The 26,074-nt window shown below is 44.8% G+C and overlaps 1 protein-coding gene across 6 annotated transcripts in view; it reads left to right on the top strand.

Annotated features, from left to right (window-relative positions):
* Positions 1 to 24,114, top strand: part of LOC306919943 (uncharacterized protein) — a 98,119-nt gene extending 74,005 nt beyond the window's left edge. For all 6 annotated transcript variants that reach the window (XM_079496517.1, XM_079496518.1, XM_079496514.1 and 3 more), the window contains 12 exons: positions 12,116 to 13,380; positions 13,873 to 14,122; positions 15,766 to 15,855; positions 16,500 to 16,724; positions 18,306 to 18,476; positions 19,205 to 19,397; positions 19,758 to 19,874; positions 19,993 to 20,140; positions 20,814 to 20,890; positions 22,239 to 22,426; positions 22,662 to 22,714; positions 23,373 to 24,114. In XM_079496517.1, coding sequence (XP_079352643.1) covers positions 12,116 to 13,380; positions 13,873 to 14,122; positions 15,766 to 15,855; positions 16,500 to 16,724; positions 18,306 to 18,476; positions 19,205 to 19,397; positions 19,758 to 19,874; positions 19,993 to 20,140; positions 20,814 to 20,890; positions 22,239 to 22,426; positions 22,662 to 22,697 — 2,760 coding nt within the window. In that variant the 3' untranslated portion in view covers positions 22,698 to 22,714; positions 23,373 to 24,114. The remainder of the gene's footprint in view (positions 1 to 12,115; positions 13,381 to 13,872; positions 14,123 to 15,765; positions 15,856 to 16,499; positions 16,725 to 18,305; positions 18,477 to 19,204; positions 19,398 to 19,757; positions 19,875 to 19,992; positions 20,141 to 20,813; positions 20,891 to 22,238; positions 22,427 to 22,661; positions 22,715 to 23,372) is intronic.
* Positions 24,115 to 26,074: the final 1,960 nt, after the last annotated feature.

Raw genomic sequence — 26,074 nt, 5'->3', positions numbered from 1 at the left:
CTTCATTCACCTGTTCACAGTACAGTTGACTGCATGTTATTCACACAAGACATCAAACAGAGCGCGCCGTCCGAATTGTCAAGCTGTGGTGCGTTGGAATAGGCTCTTTTGGTGTTAGCATTATGTTATGCTTTAGCTATTGAAAAATAGCAGATCTACAAGCTCGTAGCGCGCCACTCGGTGGCGCGCTACGAGCTTGTAGATCTGCTATTTTTGACAAATCGAAGAACGACTGACATAGAAACATAGCTTTTTCAGAAAACTGTCAGGATGTAGAAGACATTTTTTAGAATCTGATCTCAGGTCAAAAGGGGTTTTAAACCAAAACTCCTCTGTGCGTCTCGGGCCAAGCACAGGGATTACGCTCCGGGTTTTGAGAATGACCGGCTTGGGAATGGCATACACACGTTTGGTTTCTGTGCCTTTTTCACAAGGTAGTGATACTTTTCAGTTGTCCACAGACACACACGCACACACGCGCATGTGTGTGTGTGAGTGAGTGTGAGTGTGTGTGTGTGTGTGTGTGTGTGTGTGTCGGAGAGAGTGACAGCTGGACAGCCATTATTTACTTTCCTGATTAGTTTCTAAGTAGAGCCTTTAGGTCTATTGAGTCAGTATAACCTGCTTCTTCACACAACGATATTTCCCAGTACAACCACCACAGTCTTCTATACTGTTGGCCACTGGAAGCTGTCCAACACAGTTTTAGCTGCAACCAAGCAACGAGTGTAAGACACACTGTGCTTGTTGGTCCAAGCGCTGACGTCCTGTCTCGATACATTTGAATATCTGGACGTAAAGCTGGCCGGAGTCCCCCAGGGCTCAATACTAAACCATTTAGGCCTGGCGTCGAAATTTAAAAAGAAATCTTCTAAATCCTCCAGTTTTCTGAAATAAATATTTTCACGATTTTTCAAAAATAGCAGATCTACAAGCTCATAGCGCGCCACCGAGTGGCACGCTATGAGCTTGTAGGTCTGCTATTTTTGAAAAATTGTGAAAATGCGGCACAAATCTTTGAATATATATTCTTTCAGAAGACTTTTTTTTTATTTCGACGTCAGGCCTAAATGGGTTAAGTCACAAATGCTCTCTAAGCAGCCCCGGTGTCGCCACCGACTGCCGATAGCAGCCTGATCGGGTGGCAATGTTTCGGCATTAGTCCGACACCCTACTACACCAAACCCTAACCCCTAACCTTGGAGGGAAGCCACGGGTGAGATTTAACCAGCAAGTCTTGAGCCATGGTACAGTTGACGCGTCTAGACCCAGGCGACTGCTGGACGGTCCGACACTGCCGCGGCACGGAGCGGTCATAATCCCCCCCACCTTCCCCCCCGGCAGCGCCGCGTCTGATCGCCGCTGCCGGAGAATGCACTTTGCTCCTTCTGCCAACCTGGCTGGTTAGAAGAACGTGTGTGTGCATGTGCGTGCGTGTGAGTGTGTGTGTGTGTGTGTGTGTGTTCGATATGTGTTTGAGTCGTGTTGATGTACCATTGATGGCAATGGCACTGTCTCTCAGTGTCTCTGTTACAAAGGCTTTAAGTGAATCAATCACATCAAACACGGTAACCATGGTGACAGTTGAACTCTGACCTCTGGCCTACTGTCTCTAGACGTATCCCAGCATGCAACGGCTGCCCCCCCCCCCTCTCTATCTCTATCTCTCTCACACACACACACACACACACACACGCATGTACGCACGCACGCACACGCACACACACTGTCCTTTCAGACAGCAGTGAGCTCAGTCCACCATCTGTTGGAAGACTGACACACACACACGCACACACGCACACACACGCACACGTGTTCTTTGTTTGTCTGGAAGTCGTGTTTTGATGCCTTCATTGTTTTCTATACTAAATAAATGTAACAGTTAATCGGAGCATCTTTCTCCTGCAAACGGGTACAACTGTATTGTTTTAGATCATTTGTAATATATAGCATTTATGGATTTAACATTTATCGATATGAACTCGAAAACACGCATTGCTGTTTGTCTCTCCAGCACTCACTTATTACTGAAGTGTTCAAATCTTCACATCGAACGTTTTAACTCAAATCTTTGCTTCTGGGGGGGGTCCCTGGAACAACATATTTTCAGATGGAGGTCGTGGCCAATTACATATCATTTTTGGGGTCCTTGACTTATTACTGAAGTAAAAAATGTACTTCTGCTGATCGATACAACACAGACACAAAGATGGCATTTTGTACTTGAGGCCAGAAGGTGGGAGGGGTTAGTGCGTGCGTGCGTGGCGTGCGTGCGCGGGGGGGGGGTGGGTGTACCTCTAGGCTATATATGACAAGTCAATATGAGAACAGTAAAACAGTTCACAGCTGCTCCTTGGGTCCTTACAAAGGACCCCAGGACCACCACCACTGCACACAACACACACAGACATACCCCTCTCTCACACACGCATACTAACAGCCCCTTGTGTCTCATGTCAGGTCAGTGGGTCGGCAGACATGTACTGTAGCAGACAGGATGTATTGTGTATTGTGTAGTGTGTGTGTGTGTGTGTGTGTGTGTGTGTGTGTGTGTGTGTGTGTGTGTGTGTGTGTGTGTGTGTGTGTGTGTGTGTGTGTGTGTGTGTGTGGGGAGGGGGGGGGGGGGGGGGGGGGGGTGTCAGTGAGGTCCCTTTGGCTCTAACCAAAAAGCCACCAACATGCTCTTGAGCAAGGCAGATCTGAGAAGACCAGAAGATAGTGTAGTGTTTCACATATAGGTCTACTATCCTAAAGACTGCAAAACTGTTTGAAACATTACTCTTGAAGCAAAGGCAATTGATTACTTACATACTGGTATCAATTTAACCCATTTTGACCTGAGATCAGATTCTAATAATGTCTTCTACATCCTGACAGTTTTCTGAAAAAGCTATGTTTCTATGTCAGTCGTTCTTCGATTTTTCAAATATAGCAGACCTACAAGTTGTAGATCTGCTATTTTTCAATAGCTAAAGCATAACATAATGCTAACACCAAAGGGGTTTGGGGTACCAAAAGGCACCAAAGCAAGTCGATTGGCTGGCTAGCTCCAAAAAGGATGTAAACAATGACTGTATAAATTAGTCTAAATAAAAACAACAGACCTACAGGGAATAATACAGGTTTCCAAACCGGCATCTATGCTGAATTCCTTGGGCTTGTTTTGCCATAATACTGGACAACGTTGTTAAAAACAGCCGTTCTTCCTGCATAATATATTGTGTCAAAGTTTGTAACAAGCAGTCAGTATTTTGTGAGCTGTGAGTATACAGACTCGGACACCATTATTCAACTCATTAATTATCACAATGCTGGAGGATAGGAGGAAAGGGCACATGTGATCGAGGCTCTGATAGAGTCTCAATCTGGTCTGGGAATTACAGCCGAGAGTTTGCACCTTATAAAGGGCAGGAATGCGACCTCTTGAAGGCAGGTGGGTTTATAGTCAAAGGTGAGTAAGGTCACAAACTATCTATCCAAGCTTAATTCTGCCTGTAACCTGCCTAGGCTGTTATATTTATAACCTGAAGATGTCGCCTCAGAGTGACATCTCATATCCTTCGTAACAGCACATGTTGGGCTGATGAATGAAGCATTGCTTTATGTCATGCAGGACACAGGACAGGAGTCTGTCACACGCCACAGCTGTAATCAATCTGTCTGCCGATTTGAAGTGTTCCTAATCAGCTCCATTATGCATCAATCACAGGCCATTCTCTCAACCAGCTGGTTCATTTAACTATGGCTTTATCTCTTGATCTCTGCTACTCCAGTCAGTGCTGCCGCCCTCCTCAACCACTGCTGACTGCAAAAGATTTGCCTCCACCTTTTCTAGTCTTGTATGCCTCAAAAGTTCAACTGAATTAAACGGCTTGTTTTGGGCCTGCTCTTGCATACACTGGGAGTGTACATGTCCATGTTTTTTGCTTAGCATGCTGCTTGGCTAGCTCAAGTAGCATGTTAAGAGCAGAGACATCAGCGCCAATTAAACCATTTTGACCTGAGATCAGATTCTAAAAATGTCTTCTACATCCTGACAGTTTTCTGAAAAAGCTATGTTTCTATGTCAGTGGTTCTTCGATTTTTCAAAAATAGCAGACCTACAAGCTCATAGCGCGCCACCGAGTGGCGCGCTATGAGCTTGTAGATCTGCTATTTTTCAATAGCTAAAGCATAACATAATGCTAACACCAAAAGGGGTTCCCGCCCAAACCGCTACATTTTATGTGATGACCGTGTTTTAGAAAGATTTTTACATTTACTACTCATCTGCACAATCTTTTGATTGCAGTGGTGGGAAGTAAATAAGTACTTTTACTTAAGTACTGTACTTAAGTACAATTTTGAGGTATTTGTACTTTACTTGAGTATTTCCAATTTCCAGTACTTTTACTTCTACTCCACTACATCTCGGAGCCAAAATTTGTACTTTTACGTCACTACAATTATTTGAAAACTTTAGTTACTAGTTACTTTGGCGATTTTAATTTTGATTTTAAAACATACATTAACCACTTCAACCCTATACACTTCGGCTATTTTCAATAGATTTTCTACACATTTTGAACTTGTGAAATGGGACATTCTGCAATATGAGTACTTTTACTTTGAGTACTTTGAGTACATTTTGATGCCGATACTTTTGTACTTTTACTCAAGTACATTTTCAATTCCGTACTTTTACTTGTAATGAAGTAGTTCTAAATTGCAGTATTGGTACTTTTACTTAAGTAAAACAATTGAGTACTTTTTCCACCACTGTTTGACTGCATATAACAATGTAGGCTACACTTGTTTTCCTGTTTATTTAAATGTTTCCTTATACAGCTGAGCATTGAAAACAGCCCAGGATTTACAGTTATACAAAGTAAACCACAAGACTAAACAAAAGCCCACAAAAAACTGAAATAGAAGTTAAAAACAAAACAAACGCACGAAAGAGGCGCTCAACTTTTAAAGGAGAATTCCGGACCAGCGTGTTCTTACCGTAATCTGATCTTATTATATCCAACAACCAGTGGTACAAAAAAATCACACATGTGTGAACTGAGTGGTGCAAATCCCCCCCCCCCTCTCTCTCTCTCATTAGCAGGCAACAGTGCAGCACTATCTCTCTCTCTCTCTGTTTCTGGCACAACAGCGCCACTTTTGGTACTCATTGGTACTGGTGCTCATAGTCACACACATGAACATGAACACACGGTTGAACACAGACATTGCTGTTCCTTGGAACATATTCTGATCCCATCAAAATATGCGATTTAGCCTAAGACCCTGCAGCGTGCACGGTCGGAGCTGCGCTGCGCTCTGGATGACGTTATGTCATTTTTCACCTGTACCACTTGGATATAATAACATCGGATTAAGTTAAGAAAATGGTTCATACGGGATTCTCCTTGACGGCCGTCAAGGTCGCCATAATTTTTTATTGACCTCCAAAAACATGGATGTTTTGTATGATCACCTCAATCTGAGCTCAATTCCAATACAAAGAGTTTCGCGTCTAGGAGTGTTTATTTATTTGTATGGGCAGCGTCCAGTGGTCAGCATTGGATGACTGTGGTCATGCTGGGCAACGTGAATGTGAAGACCGCAGCGCAGGTGTGTGTGTGTGTGTGTGTGTGTGTGTGTGTGTGTGTGTGTGTGTGTGTGTGTGTGTGTGTGTGTGTGTGTGTGTGTGTGTGTGTGTGTGTGTGTGTGTGTGTGTGTGTGTGTGTGTGTGTGTGTGTGTGTGTGTGTGTGTGTGTGTGTGTGTGTGTGTGTGTGTGGCACTCAATTTGAAGAAAGTTTTGTGGCCTTCTGGGTTTAATTACTGAACAGTTAGATTAAATCAGGAACATGCATGCGTGGTGCGCGCATGCACACACACACACACACACACACACACACACAGCATCAGGATGTGTGTTCAACAGCAGATGGTGTGCTGGTGTGTTTTTGTTCAGACAGAGGGTATATTCATAAGAGGTATTGATCCAGTATTGATACGACGACTGCAACAGTCTGCATGCAGAGAAAGTATACTGATCAAGCTGTGAGGACTGTGTGTGTGTGTGTGTGTGTGTGTGTGTGTGTGTGTGTGTGTGTGAGTGTGAGTGCGTGCACGCGCACAATTAAATCCTGTTGACTTTAACAAGTCCAGGTAAATCTCCAGTGCCAACACTCCCCCGCCCCCCGTTCCTCCTCTCTCTTTCCGGACCCCCCCCCCCCCACCCCTCTCTCCGTCTCTCTACGTACCCCTCCTCCCTGCCCGCTTTCACTCCACTGCCTTTGTAGTCGTGGCGACAGTGCCCCCCACCCACCCCACCCCCCCCGTCTCCCCCCGTCTCCAACCCATGTTGGTGTGTGTGCGTGCGCGCGTGCTTGTGCGTGCACGTATATATGTTGGGGTCCCATCTGCTATTTACCCTGCTGTTTGGCTGTGAATAGAGGAGGGGAGAGGGAGGAGTCTCCTGAGAGAGAGAGAGAGAGAGAGAGAGAGAGAGAGAGAGGATGAGTTTTCAGTTCCTTGTCCTGTCTCAGAGAACCACAATCACTCTACCAGAACACACTCACTACTAAGGTAGGACCAGACAACACACACACACACACACACACACACACACACACACACACACACACACACACACACACACACACACACACACACTCACTCACTCACTCACTCACTCACTCACTCAGTCTTTGGTGTGCAGTAGTAAAGTTTTGCTGTTGAGCGTCTTTTTTAAACTGAGTCTCAAGGGGTGTGTGTGTGTGTGTGTGGGGGGGGGGGGGGGGGGGGTCAGTTGGAATGCTGTGTTGGCTGGCCCCCTCCTTCATGTCTATTTCTTTTTCACTCTTCATGTTCATGTTTCCAGAGCGGGCGCTCATCCCATCTCTCTCTTTCTCTCTCCTCTCTCTTCTCTCTTCTCTCTTCTCTCTCTCTCTCTAATGGGACTCTGTCAGTTAGTGTGTATAGAAGCTACTGCTAGCATTAGATGAGCCACAGTGGCTGCTCTGTCATTACGCTGTGTTACTGACTGTCTTCCTAACAGGTCAGCACGTGTCTGTTAACCCCCTAACTCACCTCACTGTAGGCAAAGTAAATACGATAAAATAAATCCCAATATTTTCCACAAAAAGAAAAATCTAAACAAATATAAAATGGCACTTTAGAAGCCTGTGGACTGATAGTGTTGGACCTTTTGTATCAAATGACAGTTCCACTGGACGGATGACAATCGGTGTTGAAATGCTCTCCTATACCTCACATAGTCTACACATGGTCCTGTTGCTCTCCTACCTCACATAGTCTACACATGGTCCTGTTGCTCTCCTACCTCACATACCTCTTGTCGGTGACTTAACAGCATTTCGCCACAACAGTGACATGATGTTCACAGGCTAGCCAATGTTCTGATTGTTGTTGGTGTACACAGTATGCGTCTTAGGGAAATAATAAGCTTTAAAATAGTTTCATGTTTAACTATATAAGTCACTGTTGCTTTGTTTGTGTGCACGTGCATTGCTCTATTGTGTGTGTGTGTGTGTGTGTGTGTGTGTGTGTGTGTGTGTGTGTGCGTGTGCGTGTGCGCGTGTGTTTCTGGCTGACTGCGTGTCATACTGATCATTCTGCTGATGAGTCTTGATCAGCACGCTTACTGAACACGCTTAGCAGACGTTGGTTCCCATGCCTTGCTGACCACACACACACACACACACACACACACTAACATGGATTAAAGTTGTCAGTCGCCACGACAGATTCCAGTCATTTGGATTCCATATGAAGCAAGCATGTCTTCTATGGATGCTAGGGATGCATCCATACATGGTTAACGATACGATAGTAAGTAGCCTTGCCGAGCCATGGGGCCCGTAGGGCAGGAGCCTATCTCCTGTTTCTGTAGCGTGAGGCAGCTTGATGTACAAGTACACCCTCTGGACATGACGCTAGTATGTCGCAGGGACTTACCCCCAAACCAACCCTTGATGCTGAGTGTCAAGCAGGGAGGCACTGGGTCCCATTTTTAGAGTCTTTGGTATGACCGGGCCGGGGATCGAACCCCAACCTCCCAGTCTCAGGGCGGACACTCTAACCACAAGGCCACTGAGATGGTACCATATTGGTTCATTATGACGATACGATACGATTCAATGATTTGAAATCGATACAGTAACTGTTTAGCAAAGAAATTAAATATCTGTGAAACATGTGCATAGTGCCGATACAATGTATGGATATAAATAAGTAAACGGTGATTCTCTGACAAATGCATATACATCTGAATACATATAGACCAATCCGTACCTCCTCGACATGAACACAGAGAATACACACATTTGTCGATAGACCAAGTGTAGCGATATTGAATGGACAAGTAATTAAACCCCTCTTTTTATTTTTTCTTCTTAAAATTGCTAAATTCAACGCACGCAAGTACTTAGCATTTTTTTCATACAATTCAATACCGATTATTTGCATTTAAAAACGATACGATACAGAGTAAATGTTGCCATTTACATTTTGACATACTTCGACTCTTGAAATTAAAATCGATTTACTATATCGTTACAACCCTAATAGAAGCATGTTGTGCAGTAAAAAATAGCCGATCTACAAGCTCTCAATGGGTCTGCGACGCATTGAGAGCTTGTAGATTTGAGAGTGGAGCATTTGAAGTGGTCAAACCATCAATAATTATGTTCAGAAGCATCTTCCACAACATCCTATTTCATCAAAGCCTCAGTCTGTGATCTCGTCATTGGCAGTATGTAGAACAGCAGGAGCAATATTATGAAAACGTAATCGCTGCTCAGCGTGGGGCGCTCCTGTCAGAGCTGGCAGGAGCGCCCCAGCTCTGCTGGCGCTCCAGCAGATCTACAAGCTCATAGCGCACCACCGTGTGTTTTCTTCACTGACGGTGAAGAAAACGCTAATGTTACCACTGCTGCAAATTTGTTACATTTTCACCAGAAACATACATATTGTATCAAATATGAGTGACTGACTATCGTAAACGATACAGAAGACAACCTCCCTGCACAATATCTCTGGAACACAATTGTTATGAGACGATTCTGAGATGACCCCAATGTTATTCTCCATAGAAAAATGACTTCCGTGACCCAGGGGGATGAAGGAGTGACGTCAGGAGGACGTCGGTACTCTATCTATAGTATACTGTTGTCCATTGTGTACAAGCACACTATTTATGCCTTGCTCAACAGCACTTTAATTGTAGTTCACGCTGGAGGCAGGCATTGGTGTTCTTGGTCACAAGGTCACTGGCTGCGTTTACACAGCTAACGCAACCAGCAGCACATACAACGGACACAAACAGAGCGTGTGCGTGCGTGCGTGCGTGTGTGCGTGCGTGTGTGTGTGTGTGTGTGTGTGTGTGTGTGTGTGTGTGTGTGTGTGTGTGTGTGTGTGTGTGTGTGTGTGTGTGTGTGTGTGTGTGTGTGTGTGTGTGTGTGTGTGTGTGTGCGCGCGCCACAAGTACACATGCTTATGCATTAGCCTGTCAGGGCAAGATTTTTAAAGTTTACCTCTAATGTGAAGTACCAGTGGACACATTGAAAACAGCCTTCATCTCATCACCAGCCCACCTCTCTCTCTCTCCCTCTCTCTCTCTCTCTCTCTCTCTCTCCTCTCTCCCTCTCATTCAGTAAAACATTCTTGAGGTGTCTAAGTGATGAGGTCATCCCTGGCCTCGTGTCAGGACACGCCTCTCCATCTCTTTCTCTCTCCCTACCTCTAAACAACTCTCTCTCTCTCTCTCTCTCTCTCTCTCTCTCTCTCTCTCTCTCTCTCTCTCTCTCTCTCTGTGTGTTTCAGTCTCTTTCAAGGTTCCATTCAGCCCCCCCTCCTCATTACTCCACTACCGCCCCCCCCTTCCCTTCCGTCTCCCACTCCTCAAAGGCTGACTCCTTTGTGGCCCCCACACCCCCCCCCCCCCCACCACCGCCGGCCTTGATCAGAGCCACTCACCCATTCCGCCACCGCACGCACGCACGCACGCACGCACGCACGCACGCACAGCCTTCCTCGTGGAGTCTCTGATTGAGAGGAGTGGTTGCCTTGGTGAATGAGTGTTTCAGAATGTTCTCTTAGTGTTGGAAGTGAATACTTTTAGTTTATACGGAGAATATATACAGTTTATGGAATATACACATGTTTATGGATTAAACCATTCTGGGCGGGAAACCATTTTTGGTGTTTTAACTAAGCATTATGTTTTACTTTAGCTATTGAAAAAGAGCAGATCTACAAGCTCATAGGTCTCACGAGCTTGTAGGTCTGCTATTTTTTTTAAATCGTGAAAATGCGGCGCAAGTCTTTGAATATATTATTTCAGAGCGAACGCTTTTAACTCAAATGTTTGCTTCTGGGGGTGTCCACTGGAACAACATATAGACGGAGGTCGGCGGCCAAATACATACATTTTTGGGGGTCCTTGACATGAAATATTGAGAACCACATGAGGTTTTTCAGAAAACTGTCACGATTTAGAAGACATTTGTAGAATCTTTTCTCAGGTCAAAATGGGTTAATAGATTTTTCATGGGTCTGTTGGGAAAGTCACATTGTATAGATGTCACATAGTGACATCGCAATATACCCACAAGCCCCACACAGAACACGGTTGAACCACTTTTACTCATAGCAAGAAGGTCCTGGGTTTGAGTCCCATTGGGGGGCCGACTGAAGCATTTCTGCATGTACCCCCAGGGGGTCCCTCTACTGTACTGTACTGATACACCTGAAATCATCATATATACAGTTAATATGTATGTGTGTATAGGCTGCACAACAGTGACACTTGGTTTTGAAAACCAACCAAATGCTATTTCCGTGCTCAGACACAGCCAGCCAGCCAGCCAGCCAGCCAGGCACACACAAAGCTACTTAACACTTAGACCGCTAGCATTTATTGACAAATTATATGATATAATTCACACCAGCATTTATCCCAGTTGAGCTCTTATTTTGAAATGTGGCTACATTTACAGACTTCCGGTACTGAACACGAACTAGGAAGTCGAACGGGTCCTGGATAGGTCTTGTTTACCAAACGGATCTATGCCGGTGCACTGGAGGGCTCCACATCTTCGGCTCTGTGCCATCAAATAAACCTTGTTTTGACCAAAAAATGCCATCTGGGACAAGGAATGGGAGATACAGGCTAAATTCGGCCATAGCCACTTGCCCAATGTGCCCAAATGTGCTGACCTCATCACATTTGTGATGACGGCTATGCGCATTTTTAGGCAAAGGAGTGTTTTTTGTGCAAAACTAATGCTTGCAATGGATTCAGCATCATGAAAACCCCCTAGTTTGACATGTCACAACTTAAAGTATAATGAAATTTGGATTTTTTTTGCCTTATATTGGTTGATAATGGTACCCCAACTTTCAGCAGCTGTCACAAAGTTTTCCAAGGGAGTTGGGTTGGAACACATTTTTCTGTGATAGTAGACACCTTTATGGACACATCTGTGAAGAAAGCTAGTGGTAAGCATTTTTTTTCCAGATTTGCCATAACTTAAGCTAATTTTCCCTTATTAACAAGCTGGCTACAGCGACTGGGACCAAGGCGTAGGTGACAGAGCCGCTGCCAGTTTGGCTGCAGTATGCACTCATTTACATTTTGTACACTAGCTGACCTGTCACTCACTTTATGTATACTAGATCGGTGGGAACAATGCAGGGCTTTTCTTAGGTGTGAATGTGTGTGTCAGTGGCGTATCCAGGAATTACGTTTTGGGCAGGCAAGATATGTTAATTGTCGTCTCCCCGCGCACAATCGTAGCACTGAAGGTTTTCAAAGAGATATACCTGCCAGACGAGTGGGATACAAAGGCTGAAAGGCATGCATTTACATTCCAATGGGTGATTGAGGGTCGCACTCTACCGCAACGGCCAATCAGCTGTCCATTAATAGTTCTCAGGTCTTGTTTTTGTCCTTTTTTCTCATTGTATGGATTTTGGCCAGGCCAGAAATGGATTTGGACAGGCGGACGCCTGCCCTCGCCTTATTGTAGATACGCCTCTGGTGTGTGTGTTCCTCTTATGGCTGGTCTTTAATCTGTGAATGTGTGTGTGTGTGTGTGTGTGTTCCTCTCTCCACAGGCTTATGGCTGGTCTTTAGCCGCGATGCGTCGGTTGGCTGGAGTCACTATGGAGGACTGCAGTCAGCCAGAGAAGTGCCAGGCCGTGATTGGCTGTCTGGAGAGCAACCGTCAGCAGCATCCGCCGATCCCGGACGAGGAGTTTGAGGAGATGCGCCTGCTGGCGGCCGAGGTGGGCCGGGAGGCGGGGCTCAGCCAGTGGCACTTCGCCTGGTCTAAATGTCAGGAGGCCAAACGGACGTTTGAGAGGAAACTCGACACCGCGCTCCGAACGCAGAGAGACTCCGCCCACAGACGCCTCTCTGAACCAATCAACAGCATCCCGAAGAGGGGTTTAGAATCCGTTTACAGCAATCAGGCGTGTACGGACTCCACCCATAGCAGCCAGAGTAGTATAGACTCCTCCCACAGTGCCCAGACGGCCCCAGACTCCTCCTCCGCTCACAGCAACCAATCAGACTCCATCAATAACAACCTCGGGAGCCCAGAGTCCAACCACAGCAAGAGGTCAGACTCCAGCCTAGGCAAGCAGAAGACTACAGAGTCCACCCATAGCAACCTGCAGCGGAGTTCAGACTCCGCCCATAGCAACCGGCGGAGTTCAGACTCCACCCATAGCAACCTGCAGCGGAGTTCAGACTCCACCCATAGCAACCGGCGGAGTTCAGACGCAACCCATAGCAACCAGCGGAGTTCAGACTCCACCCCTAGCAACCAGACGAGTGGAAACCACCACGGTACTCCGGACTCCGCCCATGGCAAGCAGAGAGGTTCGGGGGCGTGGTTCTGTCGCCGGGCGTTGTCCGGGGTGTGGGGCGGCCGGGACAGATCCTCTCCTCCTTCTTCCGCTACCTCCTCCACCTCCTCCCCGTACACCACCCCCCACCACCAACACTTCCCCCGTAGCGTCTCCTCTGGGTCTCCTCGCTCCTCCGTCACCTCCTCCGTCACCTCGTCCCCGACCTCCACCCTCAGTGCGCCTCCCTCGGCTCCTCCCTCCTCCTGCGCCTCCCGCCGTCCGCTGCTGCGTAAGACCCAGAGTCTGGACTGTCCCTCCACGCCGGACGTCCCCCGCTACGGCGGCGGCGGCGCGTCGTCGGCGTCGTGTACCAGGGGCCACGTGGGCGTGGTCATCAGGGGGTTAGAGGTGACCAGCACGGAGGTCACGGACCGACCCCTCACCCCCCGGCACGCCTGGCCCACCGGAGACAGGGTCAGAACGGACAGCCATAGTAGCGCCACCACGCCGCCCAGAGCCAAGGGGAGGTGGGTAACGTTGCACTGTGTTTATTTATAGCTGTTAACCCATTTTGACCTGAGGACGATTCCACAAATGTCTTCTAAATCTTGACAGTTTTCTGAAAAACCTATGTTTCTATGTCAGTCATTCTCAAACAAGACTCCCAAAAATATATGAAATTGGCCGCCGACCCCCATCTGAAAATATGTTGTTCCAGGGACCCCCCCCAGTAGCAAAGATTTGAGTTAAAAACGTTCTGAAAGAATATATTCAAACATTTGGGCCACATTTTCACGATTTTTCAAAAATAGCAGATCTGCTATTTTTCAATAGCTAGTGTGCCCGGGTAGTGTCCGGGTAGCGCAGTTCGGTAGAGCACTCGCCTTTCGACCACAAGGTCGAAAGGCACCGGCACCAGGCACCGTTTTTTTCCCAGAAAACTGTCATTTAAGTAATTTTTAGAATCAGGTCCTAATGGGTATACCAACAACGTGTTATTTGTTCTTTCCCCCGGACAGTAAACTGGGCCACATCGTGGACGAGATGCTGTGCACGGAGCGAGAGTACGTGCGTTCCCTGCGCTACGTGGTGCAGCACTACTACCCCGAGATGGAGCGCTACGACCTCCCTCAGGACCTGCGGGGGAAACGCTCCGTCATCTTCGGAAACCTGGAGAAGATCCTGGACTTCCACCAGCAGTTCTTCCTCCGAGAGCTGGAGGCCTGCCACAGTCACCCCCTCCGAGTGTCTCACTGCTTCATCAGACATGTAAGAAACACATCATGAAAACACACACAGTATACCAGTGTTGCTTTTGTCGACTAAAACTAAGACGAAAAATGTTCGTCGACTACCTTTTTCCACTGATGAAAACTAAATGGAAACTAAATGAAAACTATGCTATGGTGACTAAAACTAAGACTAAATATACTGACAATTTCGTCAACAAATAAAAACTAGACTAAAATGTTAGGAAGGGACTAGTGGACAAGAGATCCACTATAAGTCATTTTACAATAAGTTGCATGCTGAAAATAGCAGATCTACAAGCCCACATCGGCTATTTTCAGCAAGTGTAAAAACAGTCATTACGATGGCATCAACGCCCACCAAAATACATTTTAGTCGACTAAATCAACTGTAGATTTAGTCGACTAAAATCTTGTGATATTTAGTCGACTTAAAACTAGACTAACACTGAGACATTCCGGGTGACTAAAATGTGACTACAACTAAATTAAAACTATTCAAGAGACTATGACTAAAACTAAAATCTAAATGTGATGCCAAAAACAACACTGCAGTATACACATCTAACCATGTCACAGCCCCCCCTGTGGGGGGGGGGGGGGGGGGCAGAGCAGCTCGCAATTCATTTTCAATGGGAGTCACTGGGTTTCACAGAGCAGCTCTGCTCCATGGCTGTGCCCCCCCCCCCTCGTTTCAATAGTGCAGTGGCGTGCACAGATAGACACTAGGGGGTGCTAGAGCACCCCCTGCCCTTTTGGCAATGTGCCCTTTTGAAAAAAAAAAAAAAACTTGTAGATCTGCTATTTTTCAATAGCTAAAGCATAACATAATGCTAACACCAAAAGGGGTTCCCGCCCAAAATGGATTAAGGCAACCGGCCGGTTCCACGCGCTGCACAAGGTGCCCTTTTTTAACTTGAGCACCTGCCCCTCTAAATGTCTGTGCACGCCACTGCAATAGTGTGTACGCCGGGGCCACAGTCACCCGCTCAGAGTCTCTCACTTCATCAGACATGTGCAAGTGCAAGACTCACTTCCAATAATCTTCCGCCGTAGTCTGAAAACTCACCTCTACAGACTCCATCTCAGCCCGTAGCACTCGACGACCGTACGAGCGCATGCAAAGGCTCAACTTATGTCATTTAGATAACATTATATGTAGACATAGCACTCTATAGTGTATACTTATAGCTACACTGTACAGATATTCTACCGTTAGACAGATTCTTAGACAGGTTCTTAGCTTGCTTATAATTCTTGATGACTATTTCTATGTATTTTTGATGTATTACCATGTGTTGTTCTTGCTTACTGTAAATCGCTCTGGATTAAGAGCATCTGCTAAATGCCTAACTTGTAAATTGTAAGAACACATGAAAACACATATATAACATGTGCAGAGTGGTGTGTTATTCACCGTTTATGGTGCTTAAAGGGATCTTTCACTTGCAAATAAAATAAACATCATAAAAAAAAAAAAGACATCAAAATGAAAGAAGTAATGGAAAAATCACGGCTATTTGAATTGTCCTTCTAATGCGTGAAAGTGGGGCCGTGATTACCTTTTTAAATGTATTTTTTTATATATTGTTTTATGTTTATTTTAAACTGAAATATCCCTTAATTCATTATTTATTTGTTTGTTTGTTTGCTTATTTTCAGAGTCAGCAGTTTGGCCTCTATGCTCTCTACAGTAAAAACAAACCAAAGTCTGATGCTTTGCTAGCCAGCCATGGAAACAACTTCTTTAAGGTATGAACACACACACACACGCACACACACACACACACACACACACACACACACACACACACACACACACACACACACACACACACACACACACACACACACACACACACACACACACACACACACAGGGGGAGGGAACCCCTTTTGGTGTTTTAACTATTGAAAAACAGCAGATCTACAAGCTCGTAGCGCGCCACCGAGTGGCGCGCTACGAGCTTGTAGGTCTGCTATTTTTTTTTAATCGTAAAAATGTGGCACAAATCTTTGAATATATATTCTTTCAGAGCGAACTTTTTTTTTATTTCGTCGTCAGGCCTAAATGAGTTAACCCATTCAGGCCTGACGTCGAAATTAAAAAAAATACGTTTTCTAAATCATGACAATTTTCGGAAAGATTTGAGGCACATTTTAACGATTTTTCAAAAATAGCAGACCTACAAGTTCATAGCGCGCCACTCGGTGGCGCGCTATGAGCTTGTAGATCTGCTATTTTTCAATAGCTAAATTATAACAATGTTTAAAACACCAAAAGGGGTTCCCGCCCCCAAAATGGGTTAATGGTTAATGTGGTTAAACGCTAACGTGACATGGATGCGTTCCAGGTCTCAATGGGTTAAACACTGTACTCCTCTCTGTGTCTCCAGTTCAAGCAGGCAGAGCTGGGGGACAAGATGGACGTGGCGTCCTACCTGCTGAAGCCCATCCAGAGGATGAGCAAATACTTCCTGCTCCTCGACGAGCTCATCAAGGAGGTGGACGTGGCGCAGGAGGTGGAGCTCACGTCGCTCCGAGGCGCCGCGCAGATGGTCCAGTTCCAGCTTCGCCACGGCAACGACCTCCTGGCCATGGACGCCATTCGAGACTGCGACGTGAGTTTCTTTTCTTCTGACCGTCGATGGCCTAAATATGTCAAAGTTTTAATGACCTTTTTATTTTTTTATTTTTTGGTATTCAAACAGTCAGCAATGGGTAGAACGCTCCCAAAAAAATGTAGTCTCTGTGACACATCTAGGGGCCACAATCTGCATTCAAAGATTTTCCTAGAAGCTTTGTCATTGGTCGATTTGCCTGTCTGCTTCCTGATTGGTTAGTCACTGCGACCGGGTTTTTTTCGACCAATGACAAAGCTTCTAGGAACATCTTTGAATGCAGATTACGGCCCCTAGATGTGTCACAGAGACTAAATTGTTTTGGGAGCGTTCTGCCCATTGCTGACTGTCTGAATACCTAAAAAATAAAAAGGTCATTAATATTTTGACATATTATTGCTTATAGCAGCTTTAAGACCCCCCTTTCAACCCTTTTCATATCGAGGACCGTTATTTATTTGGTATTTGAGCCACGGAACCATCATTTGATATTTGATGAGGTTGATTTTGTTTGTTGAAGCTGTTTGGTAGCATAGGAGAGACAACGGATAACAGTTCTTCTACATTATCTAATTGTGTAGACTTTTTGTAAATTAACCCATTTTGGGCGGGAAACCCTTTTGGTGTTTTAACCCATTCTGGGCGGGAACCCCTTTTGGTGTTTTACCCACTCAGGCCAGGAACCCATTTTTGGAGTCTGTACAGTATGTAAAGTATTAAAAAATGTAAAGTTTTTGATGCTGCTAAATAAATATTTGAAGTTTTTCAGAAAACTTAGGTCAGGATTTAGAGGCGTTTTTAGAATCGGCCACAGGCCTAAATGGGTTAAGCATGTGTTAAACCGTACTTTAGCTATTGAAAAATAGCAGATCTACAAGCTCGTACTACGAGCTTGTAGGTCTGCTATTTTTGAGAAATCGTGAAAATGTGGCGTAAATCTTTGAATATATTCTTTCAGAGCCGACGTTTTTAACTCAAATCTTTGCTTCTGGGGGTGGGTCCCTAGAACAACATATTTTCAGATGGGGGTCGGCGGCCAAATACATATAATTTTTGGGGTCCTTGACATGAAATATTGAGAACCACTGATATAGAAAACTGTCATGATTTAGAAGACATTTTAAAAATCGATGTCAGGCCTAAATGGGTTAAGTAATGGTGTAACAATAAATTAACTCTTGAGGGCTTAATAATATTTACGATCGTGTCTGAAATACTATTGAAGAGATCTTCAATAGTAGAGATTATGTAAGAAACTGGGTTATCGCTGCAATATTGAGTGCTTTTCACAGCTTTTCCACATTGATTTGACTCAGCAATAGATCATTGTAAAATGTATTGGTTTGGTGTTAGCATTATGTTATGCTTTAGCTATTGAAAAATAGCAGATCTACAAGCTCATAGCGCGCCACCGAGTGGCGCGCTACGAGCTTGTAGGTCTGCTATTTTTGAAAAATCGAAGAACGACATAGAAACATAGCTTTTTCAGAAAACTGTCAGGATGTAGAAGACATTTTTAGAATCTGATCTCAGGTCAAAATGTAATTAACATATAATGCTCTCTGTATTGTTTGTCTCCAGGTGAATTTGAAGGAGCAAGGCCAGCTGGTGAGACAGGACGAGTTCACCGTGCTGTGCGGCCGGAGGAAATATCAGCGCCACATCTTCCTGTTTGAGGAGCTGGTTCTGTTCAGTAAACCCAAACGCATCGAAGGAGGGCTGGACATTTACGTCTACAAGCACTCCTACAAGGTACTAAAAGGGATTCTTTGTGAATGCGTGAACGCTTGGAGTGTTTAACCGTAGTGGGTGTGTGTGTGTGTGTGGAGGGGGGGGGGGGGGGGGGGGTCCCTGGAACAACATATTTTCAAATGGGGGTCGGCGGCAAAATACAGATAATTCTGGATGTCCTTGACATGAAAAAGGTTGAGCACCTCTGGCATAGAAACATAAGGTTTTTCAGAAAACATGTCATGATTTAGAAGACATTTTGTAGAATCGGTTCTCAGGTCTAAATGGGTTAATAAGCAGGGAAAGCATCTGTATCATTTTAAACACTTAGAACAAGTGGTTCTCAAAAAATAGCAGATATGCAAGCTGGCTTTGCTTTATTACTAGCATCCATGATACTAACTATAGAAGCTGGCCTAAACTGTATCACACACAAAACACACACACACACACTCTCACACACACACACACACACACACACACACACACACACACACACACACACACACACACACACACACACACACACACACACACACACACACAAAAACTTAACTTAAAAAACTTAACTTAAAAAAAAATTAAAAAGTAAAAAACCTTTAAAAACCTTTTAAACTTAAAAAAAACCTTAAAAAAGTATGTAATTTATTCTAATTGTCAGTGCAATACGAGCTGCGTTCGCTTCCCGTGTGCGTGCGTCTTACTTGTCTAAACATGCCATGACCTCTAACCCTCTGCGCCCCCCTCAGACAGCAGACGTTGGTCTCACGGAGTCGTCGGGGGACACCGGGCTGAGGTTCGAGGTCTGGTTCCGTCGACGGACGGGCCGGATCCGGACCACCAATCAGACCTACGTCCTTCAGGCCGCCACGGCGGAGATCAAACACGCGTGGACCGCAGACATCGCCCGTATCCTCTGGAACCAGGCCACGCGGAACAAAGGTGTGTGTGTGTGTGTGTGTGTGTTAGGGCATTCACTTCTAGTCATTTTTACTAGTTGACTAGTTGCCTAGTTTACTGTGCGTGCGTGCGTGCGTGCGTGCGTGCGTGCGTGCGTGCGTGCATGCATGCGGACTTATCCAGTGCACATTGGCCTCTGGGGCAGCACCGCTTTTAGCGCTTGAGAAATGTCTTGATCAAAGCAAACTTTATAGATCAACTACTACTTCCACCAAATTGTATGTTTGTGTCTCTCAAATTGGTTCGTGATATCGCAAATACGTACGGACTCATTGTGGTTGCTGAATTCTTACAAAACCACTGTGTGTGTGTGTGTGTGTGTGTGTGTGTGTGCGTGCGCAGAGCTGCGTACACAGGAGCTGTTGTCCATGGGAGTGGGCAGTAAGCCGTTCCTGGACATCAAACCCAGCGACGCTGCCATCAACGACCGAGCCATAGATTACATCATGAAGGGTAGAGGTAAATGAACGCAATTATGATTCACTTTATCCCATTTAGACCTGACGTCGAAATTAGAAAAATGTCTTCTAAATCATGACAGTTTTCTGAAATACCTCATGTTTCTGTGTGCGTGTAGGTTCACGGACGAGGGCATCCATCGCGGTCTCTGTGTTCGATCACTCCAACCCGTTTAAGCGCTCTGCTGTGAACCATGTGACCCCTGACCCCTCCACCGCAGGCCCCTCCTCCTCCCTGCTGGGATCCCTCAACCTGCACATGTACAGGTAAGACCCCCCGACCCCCCCCCCCCCCCCCCCCCCCCCGAACCTGTAGATCTGCTATTTTCAGCATGCAACCAAGTGTAAAATGACTTATACTGGATCTCTCGTCCACTAGTCCACATTTTTATTCTAGCTTTTAAGCTGTTGACGAAACTGGTCAATACATTTAGTCTTAGTTTTAGTCGTCATAGCTTAGTTTTCATTTAGTTTCCATTTAGTTTTCGTCAGTGAAGAAAACGTAGTCGACGAACATTTTTCGCCTTAGCTTCAGTGGACAAAAACAACACTGGTACATGTGTGTACTGTGGGTACAGTCTGTGTTAACCCATTTTGACCTGAGATCAGATTCTAAAAATGTCTTCTACATCCTGACAGTTTTCTGAAAAAGCTATGTTTCTATGTCGGTCGTTCTTTGATTTTTCAAAAATAGCAGACCTACAAGCTCATAGCGCTCGGTGGCGCGCTATGAGCTTGTAGATCTGCTATTTTTCAATAGCTAAAGCATAACATAATGCTAACACCAAAAGGGGTTCCCGCCCAAAATGGGTTTTTAATATCACTCCAGGTTTCATTTGTAGAGAGCAGCACCCTTGTCTGCTCAAAATGTGCATTGACCAATTGATCAATTGTTGGAGATATATAGTGGTTTTAATTGTAACCGCCCTCCTTTCAACAGCCATACGCTCCATCCTCTTCAGCCTGACATCTCGTCCTGTATCGAGGAAGACGAGACCAGCAGCCAGCCCTCTATAAGTAAACACACATTTGAATTGTTTTGTTTCTGCATTGTGTTGAATCTGCACAAAAGGCGCAATACCCATTCAGGCCTGACGTCGAAATCTAAAAAAAATGTTTTCTAAATCATCTAAATGTGCCATATTTTTCAAAAATAGCAGACCTACAAGTTCATAGCGCGCCACTCGCTATGAGCTTGTAGGTCTGCTATTTACAATAGCTAAAGTTTAACGTAACGCTTAAAACACCAAAAGGGGTTCCCGCCCAAAATGGGTTAACCCATTTAGAGGACGATTCTACAAATGCCTTCTAAATCCTGACAGTTTTCTGAAAAACCTCATGTTTCTGTGTCAGTGGTTCTCAAACATTTTCATGTCAAGGTCTCAAGGACCGCAAAAATGATATGTAATTGGCCTCCGACAATATGGAAAATATATGGAAAATATGTAGTTCCAGGGACCCCACCCCAGAAGCAAAGATTTGAGTTAAAAACGTTCGCTCTGAAAGAATAAATATTCAAAGATTTTGCGCCACATTTTCACGATTTTTCAAAAATAGCAGATCTACAAGCTCGTAGCACGGCACTCGGTGCCGCGCTACGAGCTTTTAGCGTTCCGGAAGTGGGGAGGATTACAAATAGCAGATCTACAAGCTCTTCCGGACTTCCGGGAGTGAGCATAAACTAGTAAATGAAACGGGTCTACTGGAGAGCTTCACAACGTCGCCTCTGTGCCATCAAAGAAACGTTGTTTTGACCAAAAATGCCACCTGGGACAAGGAATAGGAGATTGAAAGAAACAGATAGAATGGATTATTATGGTGCCGACAATCTAAGGCTGATATTTTATAAATTTGGATGTAAAACAAGTGTCCATAAACAAATCAAATGGGCAGCCAACAGTATTTATAATTACACACACACACTCACACTCACACTCACACACGCACCCTAAAACTTCACATCAAATACACGTCCCCTAAATCTCCCCGTCTCTCTCTCTCCCTCTCCCTCTCTCTCTCTCTCTCTGTGTGTCTCTCTCTCTGTCTCTCTCTCTCTCTCTCTCTCTCTCTGTGTGTCTCTCTCTCCCTCTCTCTCGCTCGCTCTCTCTCTCTGTGTGTGTCTCTCTCTGTGTGTGTCTCTGTCTCTCTCTCTCTCTCTCTGTCTCTCTCTCTCTGTCTCTCTCTGTCTCTCTCTCTCTCTCTCTCTCTCTCTCTCTCTCTGTGTGTCTCTCTCTCCCTCTCTCTCGCTCGCTCTCTCTCTCTGTGTGTCTCTCTGTCTCTCTCTGTCTCTCTCTCTCTGTCTCTCTCTCTCTGTGTCTCTCTCTTCTCTCTTCTCTCTCTTCTCTCTCTCTCTCTCTCTCTCTAGCTACAGAAAGTTCCGGCGGCTCGTCCCGCTGTCTGTCGGGTTCCGGCGGCTCCAGCGGCTCGGACAGCGGCTGTGTGTCCGCTCACCTCCGGGAGGCGCTGTCGCTGTGCGAGGAGGTGGGCTCTCCCAACTGCACCTCCTCCCCCATCGGCCACAAACCACCCCTCGGCAGCCACTACATGGCAGCGGTGAGTACCGCGGCGATGGAGTCAGACATACATGGCCGGTTAACCCATTTTGGGCGGGAACCCCTTTTGGTGTTTTAAACATTATGTTATAATTTAGCTATTGAAAAATAGCAGATCTACAAGCTCATAGCGCGCCACCGAGTGGCGCGCTATGAGCTTGTAGGTCTGCTATTTTTGAAAATTTTTGAAAATGTGCCGCAAATCTTTGATTTTGAATTTTGTGTGTGTATTACAGAAGGCTCAGATAATTGGTCCTGCCACTGTAGTGTGACTGCCATCCTGCTGCCGGTAAGAATCAATCCAGTCTAGTACATTAATTCATATATAATATTAATGGTTAATTAATGTATTATAATAATTTATTATTGTATTAATTAAGTAATAATTAATTATACTTCATTAAAGGACCACTTCACCACTTTTCAACCTATCTTCATATAATAGGTCCTCACTAATAATCATGATAAAATGGCACGATTCTTTTCTACTCAGTCTGTGTCTCATAGGAGGGCTGTGGGCAGTTCAGAAACCGTCTTCCAGTGACATCATCATTAGGCAGATTTTTTTTTAAAACAATATTTTTTTACAAAAATGTTTAGATTTTCATTATCGTGAGAACGATGGCTTCCATTTTCGCATTGCAACTTTTCAGGACTAGAAAGCCTGCAGTTTCTATTAGCTTGTATTCCCTAGACGGTTTCTGAACTGCCCACAGCCCTAGGCTCCTATGAGACACAGGCCGAGTAGAAAGAAATTGCGCCATTTTTTCATGATTATTAGTGAGGACCTATTATATGAAGATAGGTTGAAAAGTGGTGAAGTGGTCCTTTGATATACTGTATAATATGTGGACAAACAATTGATGAGTCTTTAAAAATTAAAACAATGTGGAAATCTATTTTCTCTCTCTCTCTCTCTCTCTCTCTCTCTCTCTCTCTCTCTGCAGGTATGATGCTTGGTCACCCCAGAGTTAACCCAAGAGAAAAGCACTGTTTCAACAAAAAGACACTTTTACTTTTATACTATTATAAGAAACAAAATAAGTTTAAATATTCGTACACAATTGTTGTTGTTTTTTTTGTTGTTAGTTTTCTTTCACAAAAGTATACTGGTGCAGCAGATTCTGTTTCATATCTGTAATATGTACATAAATACCAGCTTGTTAGTTAAAATACTGAGTTTGGAACATGTTCTCAAAATGGCTACCACAAAATGGCCTCCAGTCAGACAGTCATTAACAGCTTCTGTTTTCACCTCGTCTTCTTCGGTTCTACACACCCGTCTGTTCAGACAGAGACAAACACCAGAAGCTACTTCTCTTTTGTCTTTTATGTCACAGGTTCTGTGGTTTGGAATTGCATACAAACTAAAGAATAAAACTGTTAATATGTATTGCGTTGAGCTTCTGTACAAACATGGGGGCATGAAGCGAGAGAAGACCGGAGCGTTTGGAATCTGTTTTTCTTTGTTTTGCTACACGGGACAGGGTCTCCGTCCGTAGCAGAGCCTCTGTCCTGTTTCTGTGTCCGTCTACATTTCTATCAGCCCGGGGACACGATGATTGACGGAACGCTAGGAAAGCTCCCTTCTCTCCTGGAACGTTTCCAGAGAAGAATCTCCTCCGGTAGATGTAAATAGTCTGTGATGTTACAGGTTCTGTTTTGGATTTAATAAACATGGAACCATGAGGGCCGAGTCTTTTTGTATTATTATTATTATTATTAACCCATTTAGGCCTGACCTCAAAATTAATCCTCCAGTTTTCTGAAATAAATATTTTCACGATTTTTCAAAAATAGCAGATCTACAAGCTCGTAGCGCGCCACTCGGTGGCGCGCTATGAGCTTGTAGATCTGCTATTTTCCAATAGCTAAATTATAACATAATGTTTAAAACACCAAAAGGGGTTCCCGTCCAAAATGGGTTAACCCATTCAGACCTGAGGACCATTCTGCAAAATGTCTTCTAAATCCTGGCAGTTTTCTGAAAAGCCCTATGTTTCTATGTCAGTCGTTCTCAAACTATTTCATGTCAAGGACCCCCAAGATTATATGTAATTGGCCGCCGACCCCCATCTGAAAATAATGTTGTTCCAGGGACCCAGAAGCAAGCAAAGATTTGAGTTAAAAACGTTCGCTCTGAAAGAATCTATATTGCACTACATTTTCACGATTAAAAAAAAAAAAAGCTATGAGCTTGATTCCAATGACAATATTGGATACTGTGTGGTTGGTTACCATGGTGTGTGTGACTGTGGATTGAATACAACATCCTTGGCAATTCTCAGTAAGTATCCTATATCATGACCACATGCAGTGGTGGAAAAATACTTACATTTTGTTACTTGAGTAAAAGTATCAATACTGCAACTGCAATGTCTACTCTGTTGCAAGGAAAAGTCCGGAATTCAAACTTTACTTGAGTAAAAGTGCAAAAGTATTGGCATCAAAATGTACTTTGATGCCAATACTTGGTAATGTACCAAAAGTACTCATTAAATGTCCCATTTCGAGTTGCCAAATGTATACAAATATTTTGAAAATGCCAGATCTACAAGCTCACAATGCGTCGCATCGTAAGTCGTGACACAGTGTGAGCTTGTAGATCCTAGGCCTCACTCACACGTAAGACACACACAAGACACACTTCTTTGTCCTGTGTCTTCTGTTTGTCATGGCCGCCTCAATGGCCTCCCAATTTCCAATGGGAGTCACATGGTTTGAAGACACAACCTTGTTGCATGGGGGGGGGGCAGAAGACACTAGGGGTGCGCTCACACGGTTAATGCAATGCTCTGCTCGTTGGGTAGTGTCATGGCCGCCCCAATGCATTTCCAATGGAGGTCACATGGTTTGACACAACATTGTGTTGTGTGAGGGGGAGGGGCGCAGTCGAAACACAGCTGAAAGCCATACAACAGACCATGTGACCTCCATTGGAAATGCATTGGGGCGGCCATGACACTCACAACAGCAATGCAGTGCATTAAAGGTGTGAGCTCAGCCTCAGGCCTCACTCAGACCTTTACTGCATTGCTGTATGCTTGTTGGATGAATGTTGTGTAGTGTCATGGCCGCCCCAATGCATTTCCAATGGAAGTCACATGGTTTGTAGTCCACATTTTGGACTACAAGCTGTTGTATGGCTTTCGGCTGTGTTTCGACTGCGCCCCTCCCCCTCATACAACACAAATGTTGTGTCAAACCATGTGACTCCCATTGGAAATCCAACAAGCATACAGCAATGCAGTAAAGGTCTGAGTGAGGCCTAAGACAGCCATGCAACAACAAGGTTGTGTCATGAAACCACCCAAAAAAAACGGAACTTTTAACATTCCGTAGATTTTCTGTGGTGTGGGGGTTTCTGGCTCAAACAGGTGCTCTGAGTTTCCTGCTGTTTGTGATGTAAGAGATATCCCATGTGTCTATGGGATTTGCCAGCAGATGTCACTGTTTTCACTGTGTTGCCTGTTTTCATTGCAGCTCAGAAAGACTGGAAACCCCAGAGAAAACTCCAGACCACAGAAAAATCCACTGAATGTTCAAAGTTCAGGTTTTGTGGATGTAATTTAGGTCATAAAACCTAAAAGAAAAATAAGTGAAAAATGAATGTCATGAAACCTTTAACATCCTATGGCAGGCAAAATTG

Source organism: Electrona antarctica (genome assembly GCF_951216825.1).
Source record: "Electrona antarctica genome assembly, chromosome: 3".
NCBI lineage: Eukaryota > Metazoa > Chordata > Actinopteri > Myctophiformes > Myctophidae > Electrona > Electrona antarctica.
The sequence above is the reverse complement of the archived record's forward strand: the minus strand, read 5'-3'. Positions and strand labels throughout refer to the sequence as shown.